At 29.8% G+C, this 23,056-nt stretch overlaps 5 protein-coding genes and 3 pseudogenes across 8 annotated transcripts, besides 1 other annotated feature; 2 read left to right on the top strand and 6 right to left on the bottom strand.

Annotated features, from left to right (window-relative positions):
• Nucleotides 1–1,607: 1,607 nt before the first annotated feature.
• On the top strand, nucleotides 1,608–1,844 carry TVAGG3_0741130 (N-acetylmuramoyl-l-alanine amidase family; the record flags this gene model as incomplete). Its single annotated transcript, XM_001299956.1, has 1 exon — nucleotides 1,608–1,844. One exon carries the CDS (start codon nucleotides 1,608–1,610, stop codon nucleotides 1,842–1,844), a length of 237 nt encoding a protein of 78 aa, XP_001299957.1.
• Nucleotides 1,845–3,214: 1,370 nt separating this feature from the next.
• Nucleotides 3,215–20,893: a mobile genetic element.
• On the top strand, nucleotides 7,554–9,683 carry TVAGG3_0741150 (annotated as a pseudogene). Its single transcript has one exon. A coding segment is annotated over exon 1 (2,130 nt).
• On the bottom strand, nucleotides 10,178–12,029 carry TVAGG3_0741160 (annotated as a pseudogene). Its single transcript has one exon. A coding segment is annotated over exon 1 (1,852 nt).
• Nucleotides 13,139–13,804, bottom strand: TVAGG3_0741170 (uncharacterized protein; the record flags this gene model as incomplete). Its single annotated transcript, XM_051244888.1, has 1 exon — nucleotides 13,139–13,804. One exon carries the CDS (start codon nucleotides 13,802–13,804, stop codon nucleotides 13,139–13,141), a length of 666 nt encoding a protein of 221 aa, XP_051091475.1.
• TVAGG3_0741180 lies at nucleotides 17,501–18,556 on the bottom strand (annotated as a pseudogene). The gene has a single exon. A coding segment is annotated over exon 1 (1,056 nt).
• On the bottom strand, nucleotides 18,931–19,609 carry TVAGG3_0741190 (uncharacterized protein; the record flags this gene model as incomplete). The annotated part of the gene is made up of 1 exon (XM_051244889.1): nucleotides 18,931–19,609. A coding segment is annotated over one exon (679 nt), but the record flags the coding sequence as incomplete, so codon positions are not given.
• TVAGG3_0741200 (uncharacterized protein) lies at nucleotides 20,187–20,826 on the bottom strand (the record flags this gene model as incomplete). Its single annotated transcript, XM_051244890.1, has 1 exon — nucleotides 20,187–20,826. A coding segment is annotated over one exon (640 nt), but the record flags the coding sequence as incomplete, so codon positions are not given.
• A 1,453-nt stretch (nucleotides 20,894–22,346) lies between the features above and the next one.
• TVAGG3_0741210 (AMMECR1 family) lies at nucleotides 22,347–23,013 on the bottom strand (the record flags this gene model as incomplete). Its single annotated transcript, XM_001299394.1, has 1 exon — nucleotides 22,419–22,997. The coding sequence occupies one exon, from the start codon at nucleotides 22,995–22,997 to the stop codon at nucleotides 22,419–22,421; it is 579 nt and encodes a 192-aa protein (XP_001299395.1).
• Nucleotides 23,014–23,056: the final 43 nt, after the last annotated feature.

Raw genomic sequence — 23,056 nt, forward strand, 5'->3', positions numbered from 1 at the left:
TTCAAATAAAATCGATCAAAATAACTCCACAAAGACATTGGTGGGTTCATTAGACGAAAAAATAAATGACAGATCACATTCGATGCATTATTTTTATATTTTAAGATGTATACAAACTAAATGTTTATCAAATTGTTATAATGACATGTATGGTTTGTTATTGAACAGTATGGAGTATAAAAGGAAATCATTCAACTATAGGTTTTCTTTTCAAGAGAATTCAAAATTCTTCAGTTAGTCGTAAAAGTTATTTTGTTGTAAATTAACTTGAAGTTTCTATTGATTAATATTAGATCAATGTATGCTATTTAATTTGCTTTATTTAATATTAAGAATCCTTGTCTTTTGGATACATTAATAAGTGTTTTCCTATCAGCTTTGGTGCATTTATAATATTGGATATTGTTCTTGAAATTATTGTCTAATCATTGTAGTTCTCATAAATATAGTTAATGGAAGGTGCTTCCACTTTGATATTCGGATAAAATTTGTTATTATTTGAATATAAATGACGATTATTGTAAATTTCCTCATATAAATGATTATATTGCTCAGGCAATCAAAATCAATACACCACTGTAATATTGAGATAGAGTACTAAAATTAACTAATTCCAGTTAATAATGAGTTCATTCTTTCATTAACAATATAAATCTATCTGTTAATTGTAGATGTTTTGACAAATCGAGGAATCTCTTGATCATCGAAATCTTTTATTATTTTTCCCTAATTTTTATGTTTTAATTCAAAATTTGGTCTGGAATTGCGCCATCATGGTTCTTAAACTATTGAGGATGTGTGATGTTGGCTTCATGAGAACTTCTGCCCTTTGAAATTAATAGTAGTATATGTTGAAGGGTTGTGTGACTTTTTTGTAAACGTAAGAATTCATACAATATTGAACGATTTTGTATCATTTTTTTTAACATATGAAGTAAAAAATGTATGATTCTTACGGTTTTTATTCTTACGTTTTTGAATAAATCAAGATTTAAAAAATTTTCAAAATTGTAAGACATTTACACTCAGCCCAAACATAATGAAATAAAATAAAAAAAGAAGCTATATATAGATGATGTCAGATATTCCGCGATTAATTAAACATTATTTGAATTTATGAAATCAATAAAGTCATAATCAAAGACCTCATAAACGAGAAAAAGAAATTGAAATTAATGATTATTTGAATTTATGATATCAATTATTTGATTTATTCTTTCTTCAATCTCTTCTATTCTTTTTGTTAAATCTTCTATTTTCATTAATGAGGTGATTCTTGATTGAGGAATAGATTTCAAACTAACCACCCTCTTTATTTTTGAAATTTTGAATCCATCAACTTTAAACATTTTATTCAATTTACATGTTGTCAATTCTTCAAATAATTTTTTATTATTAGCATAATAGTCATTAAATTCTTCAACAGATGAAAAAATTTTTATTTCAGTAATTGGTTTAACAACGTTTATTTTTTGTTGAACATCTTCACTTTCATTTATTTCTTCCTTCTCTGTTTCATTTATTTTTAAAATCGGTTTCATTTATCATTAAATAAAAATTAGAATATAAGTGATGAAATATATTTTTTAATTAATATTAAATCAGAAATGGCTGCAGGATTCTTTAAAAAATTATGGGATGGAATTAAGAAAGCTGCGGGTTGGGTTCATAAAAATATTATTAAACCCGTTGCAAACTTTTTGGCACCAGTAGCGAAAACGGCAGGAACTATCATAGGTGGAGTATTAGGTACTAAAGCAGGTAATCCGGCGATGGGAGCACAAGCAGGTAACGCAATTGGTGGAATAGCTGAAGGAATACTTAATAAAATAGGAGGTAGATAGTTGAAAAATAAATAAATATTATTTTTATCTTAGTATCGGTTGAAGTCTTTGATAAACTTTTTCTCCTTTTTAAAACTTCTCTTATTGGGGCAGCTTTTGGCGTTATTGATTCAGCAATGTCACTAATTGCTTCTTTATTCTTAAATATCCAATTTGCTCCTTTCTTCATTGTTTCCCAAACTTTATGCGCTCCTCTTTTTACTTTATCCCATAATTTTTAAAGAATCCTGCAGCCATTTCTGATTATTTCATTAAAATTAAAAATTCATTTTCATCTTTTAATTTTGATTTTTTATTTATTAATAAATGACGACTAACTATTTAGTGCCAAACACTAAACCGATTAATGGAAATGTGTTTCATTCATTCGAAAAGATAAATGAAATATTCGCAAAGAATGACGGAGAAGATATTATAGAGAACTTGAAAGTTCATGCTATGACTCTGATGCTCCATATATTGATGATAAACAAACTCATTTAAGAATTACAAATCCGGCTCATGATGTGAACCAATTAGGTGACACATATATTAAACGCAAAGTTAAAGCAACTCTAGTTTCAAATAAAGCTTTCACATGTGATGCCGCTTTTAAATGCATGCGTTTATTCGTTGGTTACAAATCATCAAATCAAAGCTTTAAACAATTAGAAGTAGAAACCGAAAGAGGTGATGCGGTTATCTTCAGATGGATTGCGCCCGTGAATCTTTCGCATTTGCAACATATAAACCAAAATCAGAAAGGAAAGTTAAAAAGTTTGTTCATTCGTTATATAATAATGTTCAAAAATATGATAACTCAGTATGTGGTAAATATATTGACCCTTCAGAAGTTTTCAAGAATGCAAATGAAGAAGTTGATGTCACTTTTGATATGATTATTCCGGTAAATGATTTGTTAGCATTTCAGGCGTTCGATGATTATCCTAAATCATTTGGTGAAATCATTCTTAAATATTATGTTTTCAGGGATACTTTAGTATTTTGTCAGGTTGACCCGTTAAGAGTTGCTGATTTACAAAATTACGTTTATGAAAAGATAACTGATGAAAATTATGAAAAGATTATGAATCATGTTTATAAATATGATCGCAAATTCCAACAAATCGGACTTCCTGCCAAATTAAATTACAAGCTTAGCCGCTACATCTGCTGAGGCAACAGTTGATGACGTTATTATTTCATGCACAAAGATGGAAGTTTTAGAGGATAAATGCATTACACCAGGATACGGTTTAATTGAAGAATCAGTTAAAGCAATACCACGTTTATTTAGTAAGGAAGATCCATTCATGATTCCAGCTCAACATATTGACGTTCGTTCACTAAATGGAGGTTGCATCACTCCTGAAGGTATCAGCTCAGATTTCTCATACGCTCTTCATAATGTTACAGATGTTGTGTTAACATTTCCGAAGAATGCAATGCAAAGAACAGTTTTAGAAAATCCAATGCTTCGAGGTCTTCAGGTCACTATAGATTCCAGAAACTTCCCGATCAAGCGATGACCACAGTGGGCGACATATTTTTTACACGTATGCTTCAAGCTTCTGATTTAGATGGAGTGAATGTGCACGGAAGAATACGAGGACTCATTAACTAGACCACTGAATGATGATAATGGCATACCATTAGCTAGAACATGGAAAGACCAAACTTCATTCTTATGCACTATTCCAGTTCAACGTGATGGAGCGGGTATATTCTTTGATGGATTAGAAACTTTCAATTCACAAGTTACAGTACAAGTGAAAGCTTATCCAATCATTCAGGGTGAAAATGACACTTACTGTTCAAAGGTGACAAATCCTCCTCAGGTTTGGTTTACTAGGACTACGTATTGGACATGGACACCGGATGAAGGTTTGAAATATCATCCAACAGGTACACCACCACAGTATAGAAGTTCATATGATGAAATATTGATGAATAGAAATGTTTAAAATTATAAATTTATTTTTGATTAAATGGATTTAAATTCATCCACCCTTATGAAGAATTAGCAGGAGTATATAATACATACATAGATGATATGATTAATGAAGCATTGAGTGATAATAGAAATGCTCTATCTAAGGAAAAATTAATGAAAATTCCATATTCTGAATGTTACTTAAATTCAATCACTGCAGCAATTGGTAAACAAAATAAAGGTAAAACATTAACGATATTAAAACAAATTATCATTATTGCTAACACTTCCACCTATTCACATGTGTTAATTTATATCAACCGTTCAGGTTCACCTTCAGATGATACATTTGAATCTTTAAAGCATTTAATCAAAATTCCAATTATTTATTTATCACAAGAAGAAGCAGAAGATTATTTAAAAAACTTTTTAATGTATAAAGAATTATATAATACAATCAAGAAGCAAGGATTAGAGGATAAAATTATCGATAAACAACGGGATGAATTATTTGAAACACTTTCTATTTCAAATTTTGATAGAGAATTTTTGCATTCACTAATTTTTCTAGATGATGCCGTGAAATCAAAACTAATAACTAATGAGAAATCATATTTTAATCAGTTATTAACTCAATGTTGACACATTCAGTGTTCATTCTTTATGGCTGTTCAATATTTCAAAGCATTAAGCACAAACATTAAATCAAACCTGTCCACCCTTTTCATTTTCAGTGGTTTTAGTCGTCAACAGTTGAACGTTATGCTTTATCAAGTGAATTTACCAATGAACATTAATGAACTTTACACACAATATCAACAATTAGGAGAACATGGAAAAATAATAGTTGATTTAAATAAAGGAAGTGTTAAATTTGATTAACTTTTTATAATTAATTTTTATTTTTTATTTATAATTAAACATGACAGAAATAGCAAATCTTCTACAGGTTCCATTAAAACAAGGGACAAACAAAAAGGGTGTATATAATAGAACTATGAAAGTTCCAGACGGAATGAAAGAATTAGTCCACATTGTTGCCGGTCTTCAAAAGGATGTTAAACAAATGAGAAACGTTTTAACATTACCAGAAGCTCAAGCATATGCCAAACGTCATGGACCAAATTGGGAAGCACGCGAAGCAGACATTACGGGTCCAAATGGAAAACCTGATGGTATAAATGAAGTTTTCGTTACTGATGGTCAAGGTAATATTAAAGTCATAAATGGTTATAAATTAACTATGTCTGATTATCCTAAACGTAAAGCATATAATGAACGTTATCCTATACAATTTGATGAAAGGAAAAGCTGTTAAACAATACATTGGAGAAGGTGAAAATGGTCCAATTAATTCATACCGTCATAATCCATATTCTTATTTCAATGAAGAATTAAATGCTATTCAAGAGGGACCGGATGGATTACCACGATATTCTAACCAGTTTGATGGTCAATATGCAAATATTAGACCTGAAATTCCAGCTAAGAAATTCTTTAAAGTTGCTTTATTCGATCCAGTGTTCAATGAACAGAAAGAAGCAATGAAAAGCAGAATTTAAACCAATTCAAGTGGCAAGAATTTCTTCATCTTCACTTTCAGAAGCGTTCAAGGAATTGATAAAGAACCACTTTATTCTCAACAAGGTTATAACTTTGATTTAATTAAAGAAAGTGATAGACGTAAATTAGAAAAATCAGATGGTTTTAAGAATGCATGTAATGAAATGATTAAAGATATTGTAAATGATAAAATAAGACTGGAAGAAACTCAAAGCAATATCAATAACATAATTGGTGCAGTTACAAAGAAAGTATAAGCAAACAATGATGAACCTTGGGATATTACCGTAACAACTAAATAAAACTTTAAATATATTTTTTTTTTTTTATTCAATTATAAATGAGAAGACGTTCACAAGTCAAAAGAACACAAACGCAAAAGCAGAGATTACGGTTGGTTATAACGTAAATGATGATAAATCACGAATTATTCAAAATGTTAAAGTTAATGTTAGCCCTGAATTAACTCGTGACTTACCGAAAAAGGAGGAGGAGCAAAATAAAGAAGATGGAGACCCAATCATTTTATCTGAACCCGGTAAAGAACCTGTTGAAATTCCCACTTATCCAACATACCCCCACCTCTTTCATCAAAAATCGAGAACCCAGGAATCTACGATTCCAGTCGCAATGCGCCATATAAAATAGACATTAATTCTGAATTAATGAAAATTTACCGTGATATAATAATTAATAATTATGATTCAATAATAAATTTAATTGACCAATCTGGTTTAATTATTTTACCTTATGAATCATTAATTCACATTATCGCCATTCTTTGTGATGTTCAAGATTCAGACGTGAAGATTCAATTTTTCATAGATGATGAGGTTTCATGCTGCGGAACAGTTGCAAAAATAAATCCTATAAAGGATATTAGCACAATTAAGATATCAAAAAACGGAACAACAACTGAACTTCATTTAACATATAATGATATTTATAATAAAATAGTTGATGAATATAAAATATCACTTGAAAAATTCTTTGTTAAGGCTATTTAATATTCAAGCATTAACATTATCGAATAATAATCCTTTGAATCATAATCAATAATAATTGACCTTTCACCGGTTTCTATCGTTTGTTTTATTTCTTTTTGTTCCCCACTATCTGGATCGGTCATTGTAATTGTTTTTGTTATAGTATCAGCTTTATCTTTAACTTCAATCTTTTTTCCATCAGGATATTTAAACCAAAATTCCAAAAATTCGATATTGTCAATCTGTTCATATTTTAATCTATCAATTACATTTTTAATACCATCTGAAAATCTTATGAAATGGTCATTATATGGATTTGATTGAACTAAATTTGAATGAAGTGAAATATAACCTGTTGATGAATATGACACTGACTCATATTTTCTGAAAACACTAAAATTTATAACATGAATGAATTTCTTATTCGTTGAATTTATGAATTCTTGAGGTAATCTTATTCTAGTTTTATTTATCACTGGAAATAACGCTTTACCATATTTTTAATCGTAATAAAAATGTCAATTATCAATATTATTTCGAATAATAACTGTGAATTAAATTTAACAGTTAGCGGAATTTATAATGTTACTCTCGTTTCTGTGAGTGGTAAATTTAATCCCATTCTTTTAGACCCTTCAGATTATATATCATTTATTAAAGATGACCATGAAAAAACGTATGATATGTATATAAATAATGTGATAGCGAAATGGGATATTAACACGATTTTAAGTTATTTAAATGAATCATTTATCGTATGGTATGAAGAAAATTTTAAATCAAAACCTGATAAACTTTTTGAACTTGATGAAATAAATAACCTTATTAAATTTCCGCTGAAAATTAAATTTTGTACTCCTCATCTTCGTTCATTGTTGGGGATATTAAATTTTGAAAAAGATGTTGGGGATGTTTTGTATTCTGACACTGGTTCCAATTTCACTTTAATCAAATGTGATAAAGTTAATACCCCAATGAGATTTTCACATCAAACATTAGACCCTAACTCTTACCCATCAATACAAAACATTTTATCCATCAACTTAAACACATTTTTTATCATATCCGTTTCAATTATCTGGGAATTCATTTATTCTTCATTCAAAAGATTTATCAAATATTAAATTTAGAGTAACTGACCTATTTGATTGTGATTTAGAATTCATGAATGAAATATTATGGCAATTTCAAATAGAAAAAATAGCTGATGAGATAACAGATTAAATATTTATTTTTAAATCATAATAAATGATTAAACAACAGCAACCACAGCAACTTAAGGCACAAAGCACCCAGATCCCTCAGACCATTACATACGCCATATATGCATATAATTCAAAGACGGGAACAAACGCAAAGGTTGAAATATGGAGATTTGGAGATAGTATTGAAAAATGACCATTTCGAATTCGTTTGCAAAGGTGGTGCAGTGATATCAAATATAAAAGAAATTTTATTTATGAATTCAAAATTAAATGATAACGGATGATATAACATCAATTCACCAGAAGAACAAAGATATTACGCATTAAATGCATTTCCTAAAGTTTTGAAGATTGGAAGATTTAATTTAAATGAGGAATTCATAAAAGGTTTCCTAAATGACATAATGAAGAAAGCAGATAAAACTTATGTTAATGAAAAAGATAATGAAATTAAAGAAATGGTTGAATGGTATCATGAATGGACATCAAAGATTTTAAAAACTAAAGCCGATACAGGATGGGTTTCAGGATGTTTAGACCTTAAAGCGGATAAAACTTATGTTAACGATGAGTTAGAGAAGAAAGCAGATAAGGAATATGTTAACGATGAGTTAGAGAAGAAAGCAGATAAAACTTATGTTAATGAAAAAGATAATGAAATTAAAGAAATGGTTGAATGGTATCATGAATGGACATCAAAGATTTTAAAAACTAAAGCCGATACAGGATGGGTTTCAGGATGTTTAGACCTTAAAGCGGATAAAACTTATGTTAACGATGAGTTAGAGAAGAAAGCAGATAAGGAATATGTTAACGATGAGTTAGAGAAGAAAGCAGATAAAACTTATGTTAATGAAGAAATAAAACAATCAGAGGTCTATTTTACTCCGCCATTTTTAAATTTTATGAAATCATCAGATAAAACCTTTGATATAGATTCCTTTGAATGGATATGTTTCGATGGAGTGACCATGTATTTATTTTATACAGATGGAGTGCTTTATTATTTTAAAACAAATGATTTTAAAAACTATGAATCATTTACTCCATCTGTTTTGAATCCTGAATACACGAAAGCCAATCATTAATCCAATAATTTTATATGTTGAATATATATAACGGTAAATTTATGGAATGATAACGGTTGAAGATGATTTTTGCCCTTGTTATTCATTCGATTATATCCAATGGTTCAAATGTAATTTAAATCAAGATGCTAAATTTAAATATCCAAATAATCCTATTAGATGTGTTAATAATAAATGGGTACTAATTTATGAAGTCAATCAAATTTTCATTAGTGAGGATGGGATAATTATTATATGTTTAGTATGATGTCATCAGATTTGAAAATTGATTATACAAGTAAGTGGTATTACATTAACAACTGTATTTTATCCTACAAAATGATAAAATTTATAGATCATCTTCAATATCACAAGGTCAATTTGAACAAATTTTCAAGCTGATGGAGACATTGAAGCTTTATGTTATGGATCAAATGTTTATGTTCTGTTTCAGGTGAAATGGTCTATTCATATCCTGTAAGTTATAACAGACATATTTATTTATCACAGGATTTATCAAATTGGGAATTGGTTTATTCATTCACTCCAAAATTTACTCAAAATTATAGATTTACAAATTTTTATTTATATTGATGGGTATTTCATTGCTTTAGGATGTGGTGATTTAGTAAATATCAGTAGTGATGGAAGAAACTGGTCTGAAATCACAAAATTTCAAGATGTTAGAAAGCAATTTTCAAAAATAATACGTTAATATTGATAACAAGACCAGTTTTAAATACTCACCCAAATTCAATATTATATATAAATTCAATATTCATAATGGATTAAATACAATTCTTGAGATGATTTACCCCATTGGTTCTATTTATACGTCAATGAACTCAACAAATCCTTCAGAAGTTTTAGGTTTCGGTATGTGGGAACAGATGTTAGATAAATTCCTCTATTGTGCGAACTCTTCAAAGCAAACAGGAGGTTCGAAGAAAATTACTGAAGCAAACCTTCCACCGCACACTCATACAGGAACTACAAACTTTTTGGTGACCATAGTCACTCATTAAGAGACCATCCATTATACAACTCAGAATATTTGCTGGCAATGACGTTTTATCTCCAGATTATAACCATTCAGCAAAAAAGACTTTTCGACCAACTGAACCAGGAGGAAATCATTCACATACTTTCACAACAAATCCAACAGGCTTGGTAAAGATTATATGCCACCATTTATGACTGTATTCGCATGTTACCGCATTTATTGAATGTGCTTGAGCTACTTTGCAGGCTTACCGCGTTCATTGAATGAACTAAATATATTTTATGTTTGTAATTAATTAGGTTGAAGTAATGAATGAACTGCAGAAATAAATGTTTACGTTAATGTTTACAGGTTATTCAATAATGACTTATTTTTGAAGAACTGAAGGTGCTACCATGTTACCATGTGCTACCAGGTCATTTAACTTCTCTGAAAAAGTGTGACAACATGACATTTTGACAACAACACAGGAGGAAGGCAGTTATGAATTATTTTTGAAGAACTGAAGGTGCTACCATGTTACCAGGTCATTTAACTCATGACATTTTGACAACAACACAGGAGGATTAATGCAAAAATAAATTCAAATCATATACTTTATAAAGCTTCATTTACAGGTATTTCATCGTCAGTAAATGAATCCTCATTATCGTTTGGTTCAACCTGTTTATATAATCCTTTCATTTCTTCTTTCAAAACATAACACCATGTTTGTTTACCGTCTATTCTTCTATGTTTCCTATCACATTTATCCTTAATACTCATTTGAAAGTTTTTGTCTTTCATGTCTGATGGTTTGCAGAATAGAGCATTTTCACACGTCATACCTGCACACAATTCATCATAATGTGTATTTATCCATACATCTAAAGGATTTGTTGATAACTCGATTAAATCTTGTTTGGCTTCAGTCATCGGTATGATTCGTACATTAAATGATGAAAGGTCATATTGCATAAAATACGTCAGTAAATTATCATAAAATTCCTTAGTGCATGAATCCATTAAATTCTTGAAGTAATCAAATTGACCTTTGAATTTACCATTAACCCTTAAAACTACGTATCTTCTGTCTCCAACTTCAATTTTGACAGGGTAGACGTTGTTAGTTACGAAAATGAAGTTTGCAACGTTCTGAGCAGTTCTTCTGGGTTGATTCTTTTCATTAATTCTAATTTGATTATCCGTAATAATTGATTTCAAAGCGTTGAAGTTTGCGAGTCTATCTTCACCAACATTCTTGAGTTCATTAAGTACAAGAAACATTTTATTTTCAACAACCGAATTGAAATTACCCGTTAGCTCACTTATTTCAGTAATGTTTTTACATGAATAACCAGCGAGGAGTTCAGAAATAATGTCTGTAAATCTGTTTTTACCTGTTCCCTGAAGTCCTTTCAAAATAATTGCTGTTTCATTCTTGATTCCGGGATGTTGAATCATTGATGCAATCCAGCCGAGAAGGTATTTATACACTTCATCGTTATTATCACAAATGGCTTCTTTAATGAAATTCATAAACATCTCAATTTTTGAGTAATCTGGTTTTTCGAGAATGTTGTATTTATAACCCTGAAACGTTGAGAAAACATCTGGAGAATCAGATTTAAAGCAAACACCCTTAACGGTTAATGAGGATAATTGATTTAGTAGTATATCCCATGCTGTTATGGTTTTACCTTCTTCTTTAAATAATTTAATCATTTTGAGTGACTCTTTCATGTTTGATTGAAGAACGAATGATATTTGATTCATTTTGTCGTGGATATTATAGTCCGTTTGAATGAAATATTTATTTCCACAATCTACAAAACGGATTACACGTGATAAATCCTCAATGACTTCAGAACTGTTTTTATACTGATGATTTTCAGCCTTGCGTCTAATATCTGTTATCAAGAATGAATCATCAAGTTTTATATCAAATGTTATTTTTGGCTTACGTAATAAAGGTAAAACGTATTCATCATAATATTCCTTTTGGTATAGTTTTAGAATCTTCACTAAAACAAATGGAGAAGTCATTAAATGTGCATATCTACTACGTGCTTTTTCAAAATTACTTTTAGCATTTTCAGTTAAATTGCAGAAGTTATAAACGTTATCGTAGGCTTCATTAATTAAATGATCCGGTAACGAATTAATTGCTTGAAACAGTGTGAACAATGTTATTTCTTTTTCTAAATTCATGTTTCCACCATCATTATGTACTTCAAAATCACAGATGCCATCAACTATGCTTGAGCTAGTTTATCGTCAATGTTTACATCTTTGTTTTCATTCATTATACTCTTTATTTCTTCATTCTTCTGTTCAACTCTTACCTTAATATTCAAATCATTTAATATATCGTTTACTGTTCTAGTTAATGTTGAATCATAACTTCCACGAATGAATGAGTATGTTTGATTGGTTCTGTTGCATTCTTGCGAACTCTTGAATCAGCCATAACCACTAATGAACGCTTTGAATCATCCATAGAAGTCATTATGTCAATATCATAATCATTGCAGGAATAACATTTAATCATTCTGTTCGAAACTGCATAGAAGAAATTAGTGTTGCAATAAATGTGAAGACCTCCTGAAGCGGTTTTAACAAAACATCTTTATCCGAAAGTTTTGATAAAATGTCTTTTCTAACTGTTTCTTTAAGTTCATCATTGTATGATTTATTGATATCAACATCTATAATCGTTAAATTTGAAATTTTATTTGCTAATAAAGCTGTACCAGTTTTCCTTCCTCTTCCTCCATCGTATTTGAGGTAGTTATGTAAATCAATCTGTTTTCACCAATTCTTTCGTTGAGGGTTTTAGTTTCTGCCACAACTAATTCCTCAGCTAATGAATCAATAACTTTTTCATCAGAAACGATATAGTTGCTGTTGTTGTTTGTTGCTGTCATTTATATAGGAATAAAAAAATAAAAAATAATTTTAAAACTAACTTTATTTTTGGACTGCATCATATTTTCGTAAATGTTGTCAAAATGTCATGTTGTCACACTTTTTCAGAGAAGTTAAATGACCTGGTAGCACATGGTAACATGGTAGCACCTTCAGTTCTTCAAAAATAATTCATAACTGCCTTCCTCCTGTGTTGTTGTCAAAATGTCATGTTGTCACACTTTTTCAGAGAAGTTAAATGACCTGGTAGCACATGGTAACATGGTAGCACCTTCAGTTCTTCAAAAATAATTCATAACTGCCTTCCTCCTGTGTTGTTGTCAAAATGTCATGTTGTCACACTTTTTCAGAGAAGTTAAATGACCTGGTAGCACATGGTAACATGGTAGCACCTTCAGTTCTTCAAAAATAATTCATAACTGCCTTCCTCCTGTGTTGTTGTCAAAATGTCATGTTGTCACACTTTTTCAGAGAAGTTAAATGACCTGGTAGCACATGGTAACATGGTAGCACCTTCAGTTCTTCAAAAATAAGTCATTATTGAATAACCTGTGTTGTTGTCAAAATGTCATGAGGTTAGAAATGAGGTTAGATCTAACCATCTACCCTAAAAATTATTTTTGGTGAATTCAATAAAAATAAATGGTTCATTTACTCACAATATTTTTGTACAAAACAACCCCAAGCTTTTAACTTCTTTTCTGCAGCTTCTAATGCTATCTTAGCGAGTTCATATTCTCTAAATTCTCTCTTTAAATTTTCTTGTTCCCATTGGTCTAGTTCGTATGGAGAATCTCTATAACCATAACATAACTCACGTTCATGTTCTAATTGTTTTTCGCACATTTTTCCAACTTCTTCTTCAAACAAAGGTTTAGCATTCTCTACTGTATCTTCAAGTTCTTCTTCATCTAATTTCTCATGAACTTTCTTGTCTATGGAGTCCATAATATCTTTGACATAAAATGCATACTTTACAGAGCACCATTCAGCAACAAAATGAACGAGGTCAGGATGTATGTAAATACCTTTGAATTCATTTATAACACCCTTAGTAAGCTCATAAAATGCTTGTTTTGAGGTCGAGCCACTTTTGGCTCCACCGTATTCGTTCATCCAAAACTCAAGAATTTCCTGTATTTTAGCACTATTGAGAAATCTGTTTAAATGGTTTAACTTTCCTGCTTCTCTTGCCATCTTTGTTGCATTAATGTAACCATCCTTGTCTCTACGTAAGACTTCAATACCGTTATAAGTGCCTTTTGTGAATGTTTCGCCATTAGATTTGTTAGTGAATGTTTTTGCTTCGACTGACATTTCTGTTCTTACATACAAAATAAAAAAATAAAAATAATTTTAAAACTAACTTTATTTTTGGGTCATTTACACTCATTCCGATGAAGTCATGACAAATCATTTCCTGTGTTGTTGTCAAAATGTCATGTTGTCACACTTTTTCAGAGAAGTTAAATGACCTGGTAGCACATGGTAACATGGTAGCACCTTCAGTTCTTCAAAAATAAGTCATTATTGAATAACCTGTGTTGTTGTCAAAATGTCATGTTGTCACAAACTTTAGAACGGCATAATTTAAATTTTTATCATAAATGGATACCCCACAAGCTCAAAATTTACCACGAATCATAACAAGGGAGGAAATGATAAAAATGATGCAAGAACATGTTAAAAATAACAAACCACTAAAATTGAGAAAATGTGGTTATGCAGTAATGATGGAAAGAGAGATGTTGTCAAAGAGGAATAAAAATTAAATTTGGATTGAGTTTAAAAATTCATCTTTATTAAATTCATCTCTTCCAATCAATTTATTTATTCTATTAAATTCTTTTATTTTTGCTTCACTCAGTTTAAGGATTGAACGGTAAGTTTCTAATTTTTCGATTATTTCTTTATCGTTTTCAGTTCCATTAGTTTTATGGGCATCAACCCCACCGCATTGTGGCTTCTTTTTGTAATAGCATATTTTTGATTTAATTCTGTTTAGTTTTTTTTATATTCATCGTCTGGACTCTTGGCTGCTTCGTTGTCACTCATTTCTTACGAAATAAAAAAAATTAAATATTATTTAAATATAATGGAGTAATAAAATAAATCGGAATTTCTATTAATTTATTGTCAACTTCAACTAATACATTACCGTTAATATATCTAACAAATTCAGCTATTGTGTCAAATCTTCGTCTTCTTTTTGTCATTGATTTATCAGTTTTTCCATAATCGAGATGAATCAAAACTTTATCCCCTTGTTTAAAATTCATGAGCCCCGAATTAATTTGTTCACGTTTAACATCATTCAACCTTTCCATTTGTTTCTAATATATTCCCATTCTTTGAAATATCATTTTTCATTTCCACTGGTTTCATGTTTATAGTTCTATGCCATGTATTATTATAATAATATACTAACTGTTGTATGATGGAGTCATGATTTCCATCCCAGTATATCTGACCGTTAACCCCTAACATCTCTAAGAGTTCTCATTACCGCATCAACTATTTTATTATGAAACGTATATGGAGAGGATGAAAAGAAAAAATTAATTTGTGGGAAATAATGAGCCATAGCTGCCTGAAATCCTTTATCACCATCACCCCTGATATTATCTACTCTTTCATGATCTAGTAAGTATTGTATAGCTCTTCTTGTTTCCTGTTCTGTTTTCCCTTTCACTGGAATGCAATATAAATATCTAGTGTTAATGTTAATGGCAAATAAATAAGTAACTTTCCTTTTGAATATTCCAGATGATCGATTTCGTATGAATATGGATATGGAGCAAATGAAGGGCGACTAAATTTTTCCTTTAACGGTTGAATTTTCGGGTCAATTGGTTTATTTAATATCTTGAAATCCTTTTTAAAATCTTTTTGCTTCTTTAATGTTTGAAATGGATATAATAAAGTGAATGATGAAGGATTAACTGAAGGAGGAGGTACTGTCGTTGGAGGTTTTGGTGTTGCAGTGGTTAATTTTATCTGCTTTGATTTTGGATTTCATTCCCCCCTTCATTAATTCTGGATGTATTCTATTCATTTGTTTTAAATATGCTGTATATAAAGGTTTGATATACTTTCCCGCTTCGAGTTTATGTTGAAGGATGAATTCCAAAAGTTGATCTTCATTTAAAAGTCGGGCTGAATATGGTTTAACTAATGAATCATAAATTAAAGCTTGTGCATCATTTATGGTCTGAAGGACATGGGTGTTTTGTGGCTCAGGATTATATAATTTATATAATTCATCAATATCTTCTTCTGTTAATACTTTATTTTTGAAATCTTTCAACTGTTTAAGTTGTGATTTAGTTTTTCCCTTTGAATATTCATTATTTTTAATTTTGTCGTTTAATTTTAGAAATTATTTTATCATGATATTTCAAAATTCATTTTTTATAATATGGATAATAATATTCCATATCATCACCCGTTATATTGTTATCATATTTTTGGAGATATGCTTTTAAATCATAATAATCAAGAAAATTTTGATTAAATACTAAATCATCAATTAAAATTTTTAAATCTGTGTTATCCATTTATATAAAAATAAAATCAATGTTTTAAGGGTGCCCACCTCTTTGTCTCTTCTGTGGCATTTTATTAAAAATAAAATTTTAAATTGTATTAAATAAATGGCATACAACATCCATTTTCACAACATACAGCCTTAGTGTGTGCTCCTGTTAATGCAGTCTTACCAATTGTTAAGCGAGTCATTGACCCGTTTTTAAGTTGTAAATTAATATTCTGACCATCAAATATCAATTTATCATTTATTATATCCAAATATTTTTTAGGTGTTAATTGTTTATTTTGTCGTAAACTAACACCTTTCATTTTTTGTGCAATCTTTTTTAAAATCACTCCCATCAATTGAACCGTTGAATGATGTATAAACACTTAGGACATAAAGCAACCATGTTATCACCTTGTTTCTCAATTGCTAAACCCAATAATTTTTCTCATGTGCTTTTTCTTCAGCTTTATTCTTTAATTTAGGTTTAAATTTCTCATTCAAAACAGAAGAAATCAAATGGGTGCGAATTTGAAAATGTTTTTATCATAAAATTGTTTATCAGTAACAATTGCTTGAAATGCTTGAGTGTTTAGGAAGATTTGGGTCGCCAGCGATTGCCCAATAAGATGAATCAGTATCACCTTCAATGAAATGAAAACGATTAACATTCATGCATTTATACATAAAATCATAAATGAAAACCAAATACCAGTATTTAGCATTATCTAAAGTGAAGAATGCCTCTTGTAAACATGTATCACATCTATAAAATCTATCTTTAAGCATCACTTGATATGTATCTTCACCTATTTCTCTTATGTTTTTAAACTTATTTGACATACATGCAACGCGTGCCTTCTGTGCATTCATTATTTTAGTCTTTGCGTAATTTTGTGTATTCATTGCATCGTAACCATATGATCCATTAAGTGAAATCTTGCAAAATAAACTTTTTCCTTTATTTCCTTCTAATTCAGCCTTTTGTCTTTCGTTCATAAATTGTTCGCAAATTCATTAAAACAAGTGTTTTTAGTAAATGTTAAAATTGATTGAATATCATCAATGATAAAATGAAATCTGTCTATTAGATACCAAAGATAATAAGAAGAAAATGGTTGATATTGGTTGTGTGTTGATGCTAACTGAGTTAATTTCTCTGTTTCTGGTCAACGGTAGATTGTTTGATTTCATGTAATTATACATAAAACTGCCAATTGTTTTTTCATCTGTGATAATATCTAAGTTTCTTATTATCGGTAAAAAGTTTATGTAATCATTAATGTATTTTTCATCAATGTGACCCTTTACTTCAGCCACGAATAAAGTATTTTTCTTCTTAATTATTCCCAGTGCTTTTGCTTTCTTTGTTGCTGTATCACAAATGATAACACCATTCAATCTTCCCGGCATATACATTTTATGGTCAGTATATTGAATGAAATCATGAGGATTAGATGAAAATGATGAAGGATATAATGAATTAAAGTCAACACCAACGAAATGAGTCATAATGTTGGTGGTGTCCTCATTTGATACAGTTTTAGTTTCTGGATTATATGAAAGTTTATTAATGTGCGTGATTCCTTTAAGATTTACTCTATGTTGAACATTTGATAAACCACCAGTAATTCCATTACGGAGAATGTGATAAGCTTCAACTGAATCTAAAGTCATTGGTAAATTATTTTTTAATGCATAATTTCTTAAATTGATTCTTAAACGTTGAACATCTTCATCTTTATTTGATTTTACGACATTGCAATAACAACACATTAACTGACAATTTTCTTTGGTATGTGGTTTTTCATTATCGATTCTATCCAATGTTGGTTTATTTGCATATGTAAACGCTTTACCACACATTTTGCATTTAGATGAAAGGATTAAATCGTGATAGTATTGAAAATCATCCATTGAAACATTATTTTTAGTATCCCTTTCTGCTTTTTCATCTTGTTTCTTATATGATTCAATTTTATATTTCCAATACTTTTTCGTTAATTCAAAACTTGATTCTATCTCTTCCTCAGGATATTTTCATTAGGATTAAAGTCTTTATATGCTAAAGCGTAACGAATCATTGAAGCATTCGATGATAAAGAAAGATTATGAAGCATGTCAATTTTATAAACAAATGTTTCTTCAATAATTTTATCAATTGGGTCAATCATAATTTCAACATCTTTATTGCAATAATGAATAAAATATTCTAATCTATTCTTAAAGTTTTTAGCATCATTGAGATATATTTGATAATCACTATCTGATATAGTTTCTTGAGTTAATGCTGAATAAAATGAATCTTTCGTGAATGGTTCCACTTTATATAATTCTTCTTCGTAATTTTCCCACGTGATGAATTGATAAGGGAAAAAGGATTTAACACGTGATTTATTGTTTCCGAAATCTTGAGTGAATTGGTCTAATGTCCCACCCGCTATATAATTTCTGATGTCAATAAATCTCAATTCATATGGAACGTTTGTTTTCTTTACAATGATTTGCTTAAATTGAGAAGAAGAACCCAGCATTGATTTTATTTTCCATTTTGCAGTATTTAAATCACGAAGAATTAAATTTAAATCAAACTTTCCTGAATTAAAACCAATGATATTCACTTTATTGAATTCCTCATCTAGAAGTTCTTTAAATGCTTCCTTCTGTTTTTCATTTAATGTATGAGACAAAGTCCCCGCCGTTTGGTCCGTTTGCGACTTCATTAATTCTTCATATTGTTCAATATTTGATTTAGCAACTAATGAACAGGTTGAAAATAAAAACTCAATCCAATCAGAAATAAAAGAATCACTCGAAGTTAAGCAAAAATTCCTCGTATATGTTTTATCATTTAATTTAACCGTTGATGATACCATGAATGGTTTTAAGTAAGCGTTCAAAGTTGCACACTCAGAAAGTTGTAATTCTTCTTTAGTCTCTAATGTTTCGAAGTCAAAAGTAATATAATATCTTGTCGGTTTATAATATTCCTGCAAATTATGTGCTAATAGCCATTGATATATCTTCTGTTTCGTGATATGTGGTGTATATGGTTGTTGTGTGTTTTGCAATTGAACGTCTTGAATTAATCTTCCATTATTTTCTTTACATTTCTCACAATGTTTTAAAAATCTTCTTTGGTTTTTCCTTTCTGGATCATCACGGATAGAATATACTTCTTCTTTGCAAAAGGGGCAAACTTTATATCCTGTGAGTGCTTCAACGTCTGTAATTCTGTCAGCGTGAAGTTTTCCACATGGACTCTGTGTTAATAAAATATTTACTGTTTCAAATTCTGGATCTATCATTATTGATTCCACTAATGGAAAGTCTACCTTGTTAATGTCTACGTCTTCTGGTTGAGGGTCACAATAATAAAAATCAATATTAACGTTTAACATTCTTGCTAACCTCTCACTTTCTGATGAAATGTCAAATCCTTCATATGCATCTATGGCTTCATTTAAATAACTTCTACGAGTTTTAGGATTAACACCATCAGGAATGTTATAGAAGCGTTTAAATAACCTTCTACCTTCGGCTCTTATTTGATTATCATTCATTTTAGCTGTTCCATTTTTATTCATTTATGTAAGAATAAAAATTAAAAAATAAATAAAAATAAAGTTTATTTTTTTTAAAGTCCGAGACTCAGAGAGTCCAGGGCTAAAGCCCATAAAATGAATTAAGAACACATAAATTTTTATCATCTGCGACGTGACGAATACATTTTAATTTACTCAAGAATGCGTACCCTGATACATTAAATCTAATTCCTGTCTTATTTAATTTCACAACTTTGAAAAGGAATGTATGAATAGCTATAAAATGATGAGAAGATGTTTTATGGGTTGCTTCCATTTTTTCTGAAATAAATGAATAAATATAATGTTTATAAGTTTTCATATCTTTTATGTTCTTAATAACGAATGGTATAGACCTTTCAACTTCGTCTTCCTTCGGTGCTGTTCTTTCATATGAAACATTATTGGTATCTTCAATAATGAAACCACAATCGCATAAAATTTTATATGTACCAATTGTTTCTTTTGATATTTTATCTAACAAATCAAAAACTTTATCAACACCTGTACATTTATTTAAATAATAATTTGTGTAAATATCATGATCTTCTTTCTTAATCGTATTAGTTGCATATGTTACATTTTTCAGTGCTTTTTTTGAATTTTTCAGAATCAAGAGGAGGTGAAAGTAATATACATGGATAATCTCCATCGTCAATAAACTGAAGCTTATGTTTATGAATAAATTTTGTGCCTTCTTCTGAAAGTGTTTCGTCAATATCACCATCTAATAAATTTTTAGTAGATTCCAAAAAGTAATTTTTATATCTTTCCTCATGTGATTTTTGAACTTCTGATTCTGAAGCTGGGATATTCATTAAACCCTCTACTTCATTCTCAGCATTTCTCAATTCCTTAATTTTTTCATCTATTTCATTTCTTAATTGTTCCAATTTCTCAATCTCATCGTTATAATATTCATCTTGTTTAATTTTTTCTTCAAAATATTCAGGAGGTGTTTCAAGGCTCTCTGAGCCCAGGTCCTCTGGACCATAAAGAGGAATATTCTTCTGTTTTTCAACTTTTTTGGGATATAAATATCTCATTATAGCCTTTTTAGTAATTGGCCCGTTATATTTAAATTCATTCAACAATCTGGAAAACTCTTTCACATTCTGCATATATGTTGGATAAGAACCGTCTCCAAAATTTTCTAAAATATTTTCTAATTCTGAATTAGTGAACTTTAAAGATTTCAATGAATTAGTTGTTATACTCATTTATTATAAAATAAAAAAATAAATTTAACTTAGTTTTAATTTTACGTAAGAAGTCAATTTTTTAAATCTTGATTTATTCAAAAACGTAAGAATAAAAACCGTAAGAATCATACATTTTTTACTTCATATGTTAAAAAAAATGATACAAAATCGTTCAATATTGTATGAATTCTTACGTTTACAAAAAAAGTCACACAACCCTTCAACATATACTACTATTAATGCGAAGAAAACAAATAAAAAGTGATATCAAACAAAAACCATGCTATCGTAAATGCATAAAACCAATATAACAAATTATGGATAAAATTGAAAACTGTTGCACTCGTTCAATTTTGATAACTCCTTACAAAGTCACTTTTCTTAAAATCTAGATTTTAGCTTAGAATTTGAGCAATTACGAATATCAAGGGACCACACTTGTTGGGATCCCACAAAATCTCCAGACATGTATTATAGAAACATATGTTACAGGTTTAGGGGAGTTTTTCGCTCAAAATTCTAAAACTACACTTAAAAAATTCGTATTTTTATCACCAAGCTCCCTTACAAAGTTAACAGGCTATGCATTTTCTGATTTACCAAACCTTCAATCGATTGATTTTACAAATTGCTCTAAATTAACCGAAGTTAATTCGCATATTTTCCTAAATTCCATCAATTTGCGGAATGTTATATTTCCTGACTGCCTTATCTTTTTTGATACAGATGTTTTTATACTTACTTCTCTTGAATCTTTTAAAATTCCAAGAAATCTTTATAGAACTGGATCTAGGTCGTTTGCTAACCTCACAACTTTAAGAAGAGTTGATTTTAGTGATGCTACGAGTTTGGAATGGATATATTATGATTGTTTTTCTGGGTGCACAGCAATTGAAGAAATTGATTTAAGAAACTGTGTCTCTTTGAATAGAATCTCGCCTAACGCATTCTATGGATGTACTAGATTGACTACTGTTTACCTTCCTCCGCATGTTTCTTCATTACAAATTGAAGAAAATGGTTTTTTTAAATTGTACCAGTCTCTCTAAGATTATCCCGATTAAACCTGGCCTTGTTAAGTTCAATGTTACTTCATTCAACGGATGTACACAGTTATCAGGCTATTTTGGTATCTTAATTACTTGTAATTACAGAACTCCATTTAATTTGTTTCAAAGTCTTTTTCCTATAATCATATTTCTTGGATTTTAGTAAACATACCATTTAAAATTTAGTCTGTTGAAAATTCAAAATTTATTGAGTTTAATTTTCAGTTCTTTATTGTGATGAAGCTAAAAATGTATATTAGTGATCTATGGCTTCTTGTACTTTGATAAAATTCAAAAAAGAAATACAAATTAGGAATTGTATAAAAGTTAATTCATAAATTTTATTCTAAATGTCCTCACACGATTTAATTTGATTAGACAATTAGATCGTCTAATCTAACAGGTGAAAATTCACTTAAAAATTGAGATTTTTAAAATCAACTCTGATTTTTATGAAGATAGTTATTTCGGTCAAGGGAAACTTCTATGGTAACAATTAAATCCCTAGCAGATGTATTTCAGCCCTGTAGATAAAAATAATTAAATTAAAACCGTAAGTTTTTATAATGCGGATTCTTGTTGAGCTTTTTCGTATTCTTCCCATGTGGCATGTAATTTGGCTGATTGGTATCTCTCAATCCTGGCTTTGGAATATTCGGAAGGTCCAAACTCACGAGGATATCCTGCCTTTCTTGCGAGAGAGCGAAGTGCCTCTTCCTTTGTCCATCCTTGCTCGGATGCAACTTCTGGAAGGTATGTAGCGGAATATCCGTCAATAAAAAGACGAATTCCGTGTTTTCCAACTGTCCAATCTAGAACATCATTGCCAGGTTCAAAAGAGTGTAGTAAGCTTATACCACAATCGAGTTTTGGAAGTTCATCCTTTATAATTGGAGAAAATCTTCTGTCTTGAGTACCGGCAATAACAGCATATTCTTGTAAGCCATCCCAAAGAGGGATTTCTTTGAAAATACCAATGCATCCACGAAGGTTGCCATTCTTTTTCCAAGTTACAAACATTGGGCATTCTCTGTTATCTGTTTCTGGTGCTTGTTTTCTGAAAATATTCTTATGACATCCTGTGACTTTGTTTTCGAGTGCCTCGAAGCAAACGAAACACATCAATTTCGTCGCCTCCATTTTTTATCGATGATTTCACTTCACTTTAAAAACCATGAAGCATCATTAGAAAGCTATTC

The sequence above is a fragment of the Trichomonas vaginalis genome, chromosome III (genome assembly GCF_026262505.1).
Source record: "Trichomonas vaginalis G3 chromosome III, whole genome shotgun sequence".
NCBI classification, from domain to species: domain Eukaryota; phylum Parabasalia; order Trichomonadida; family Trichomonadidae; genus Trichomonas; species Trichomonas vaginalis.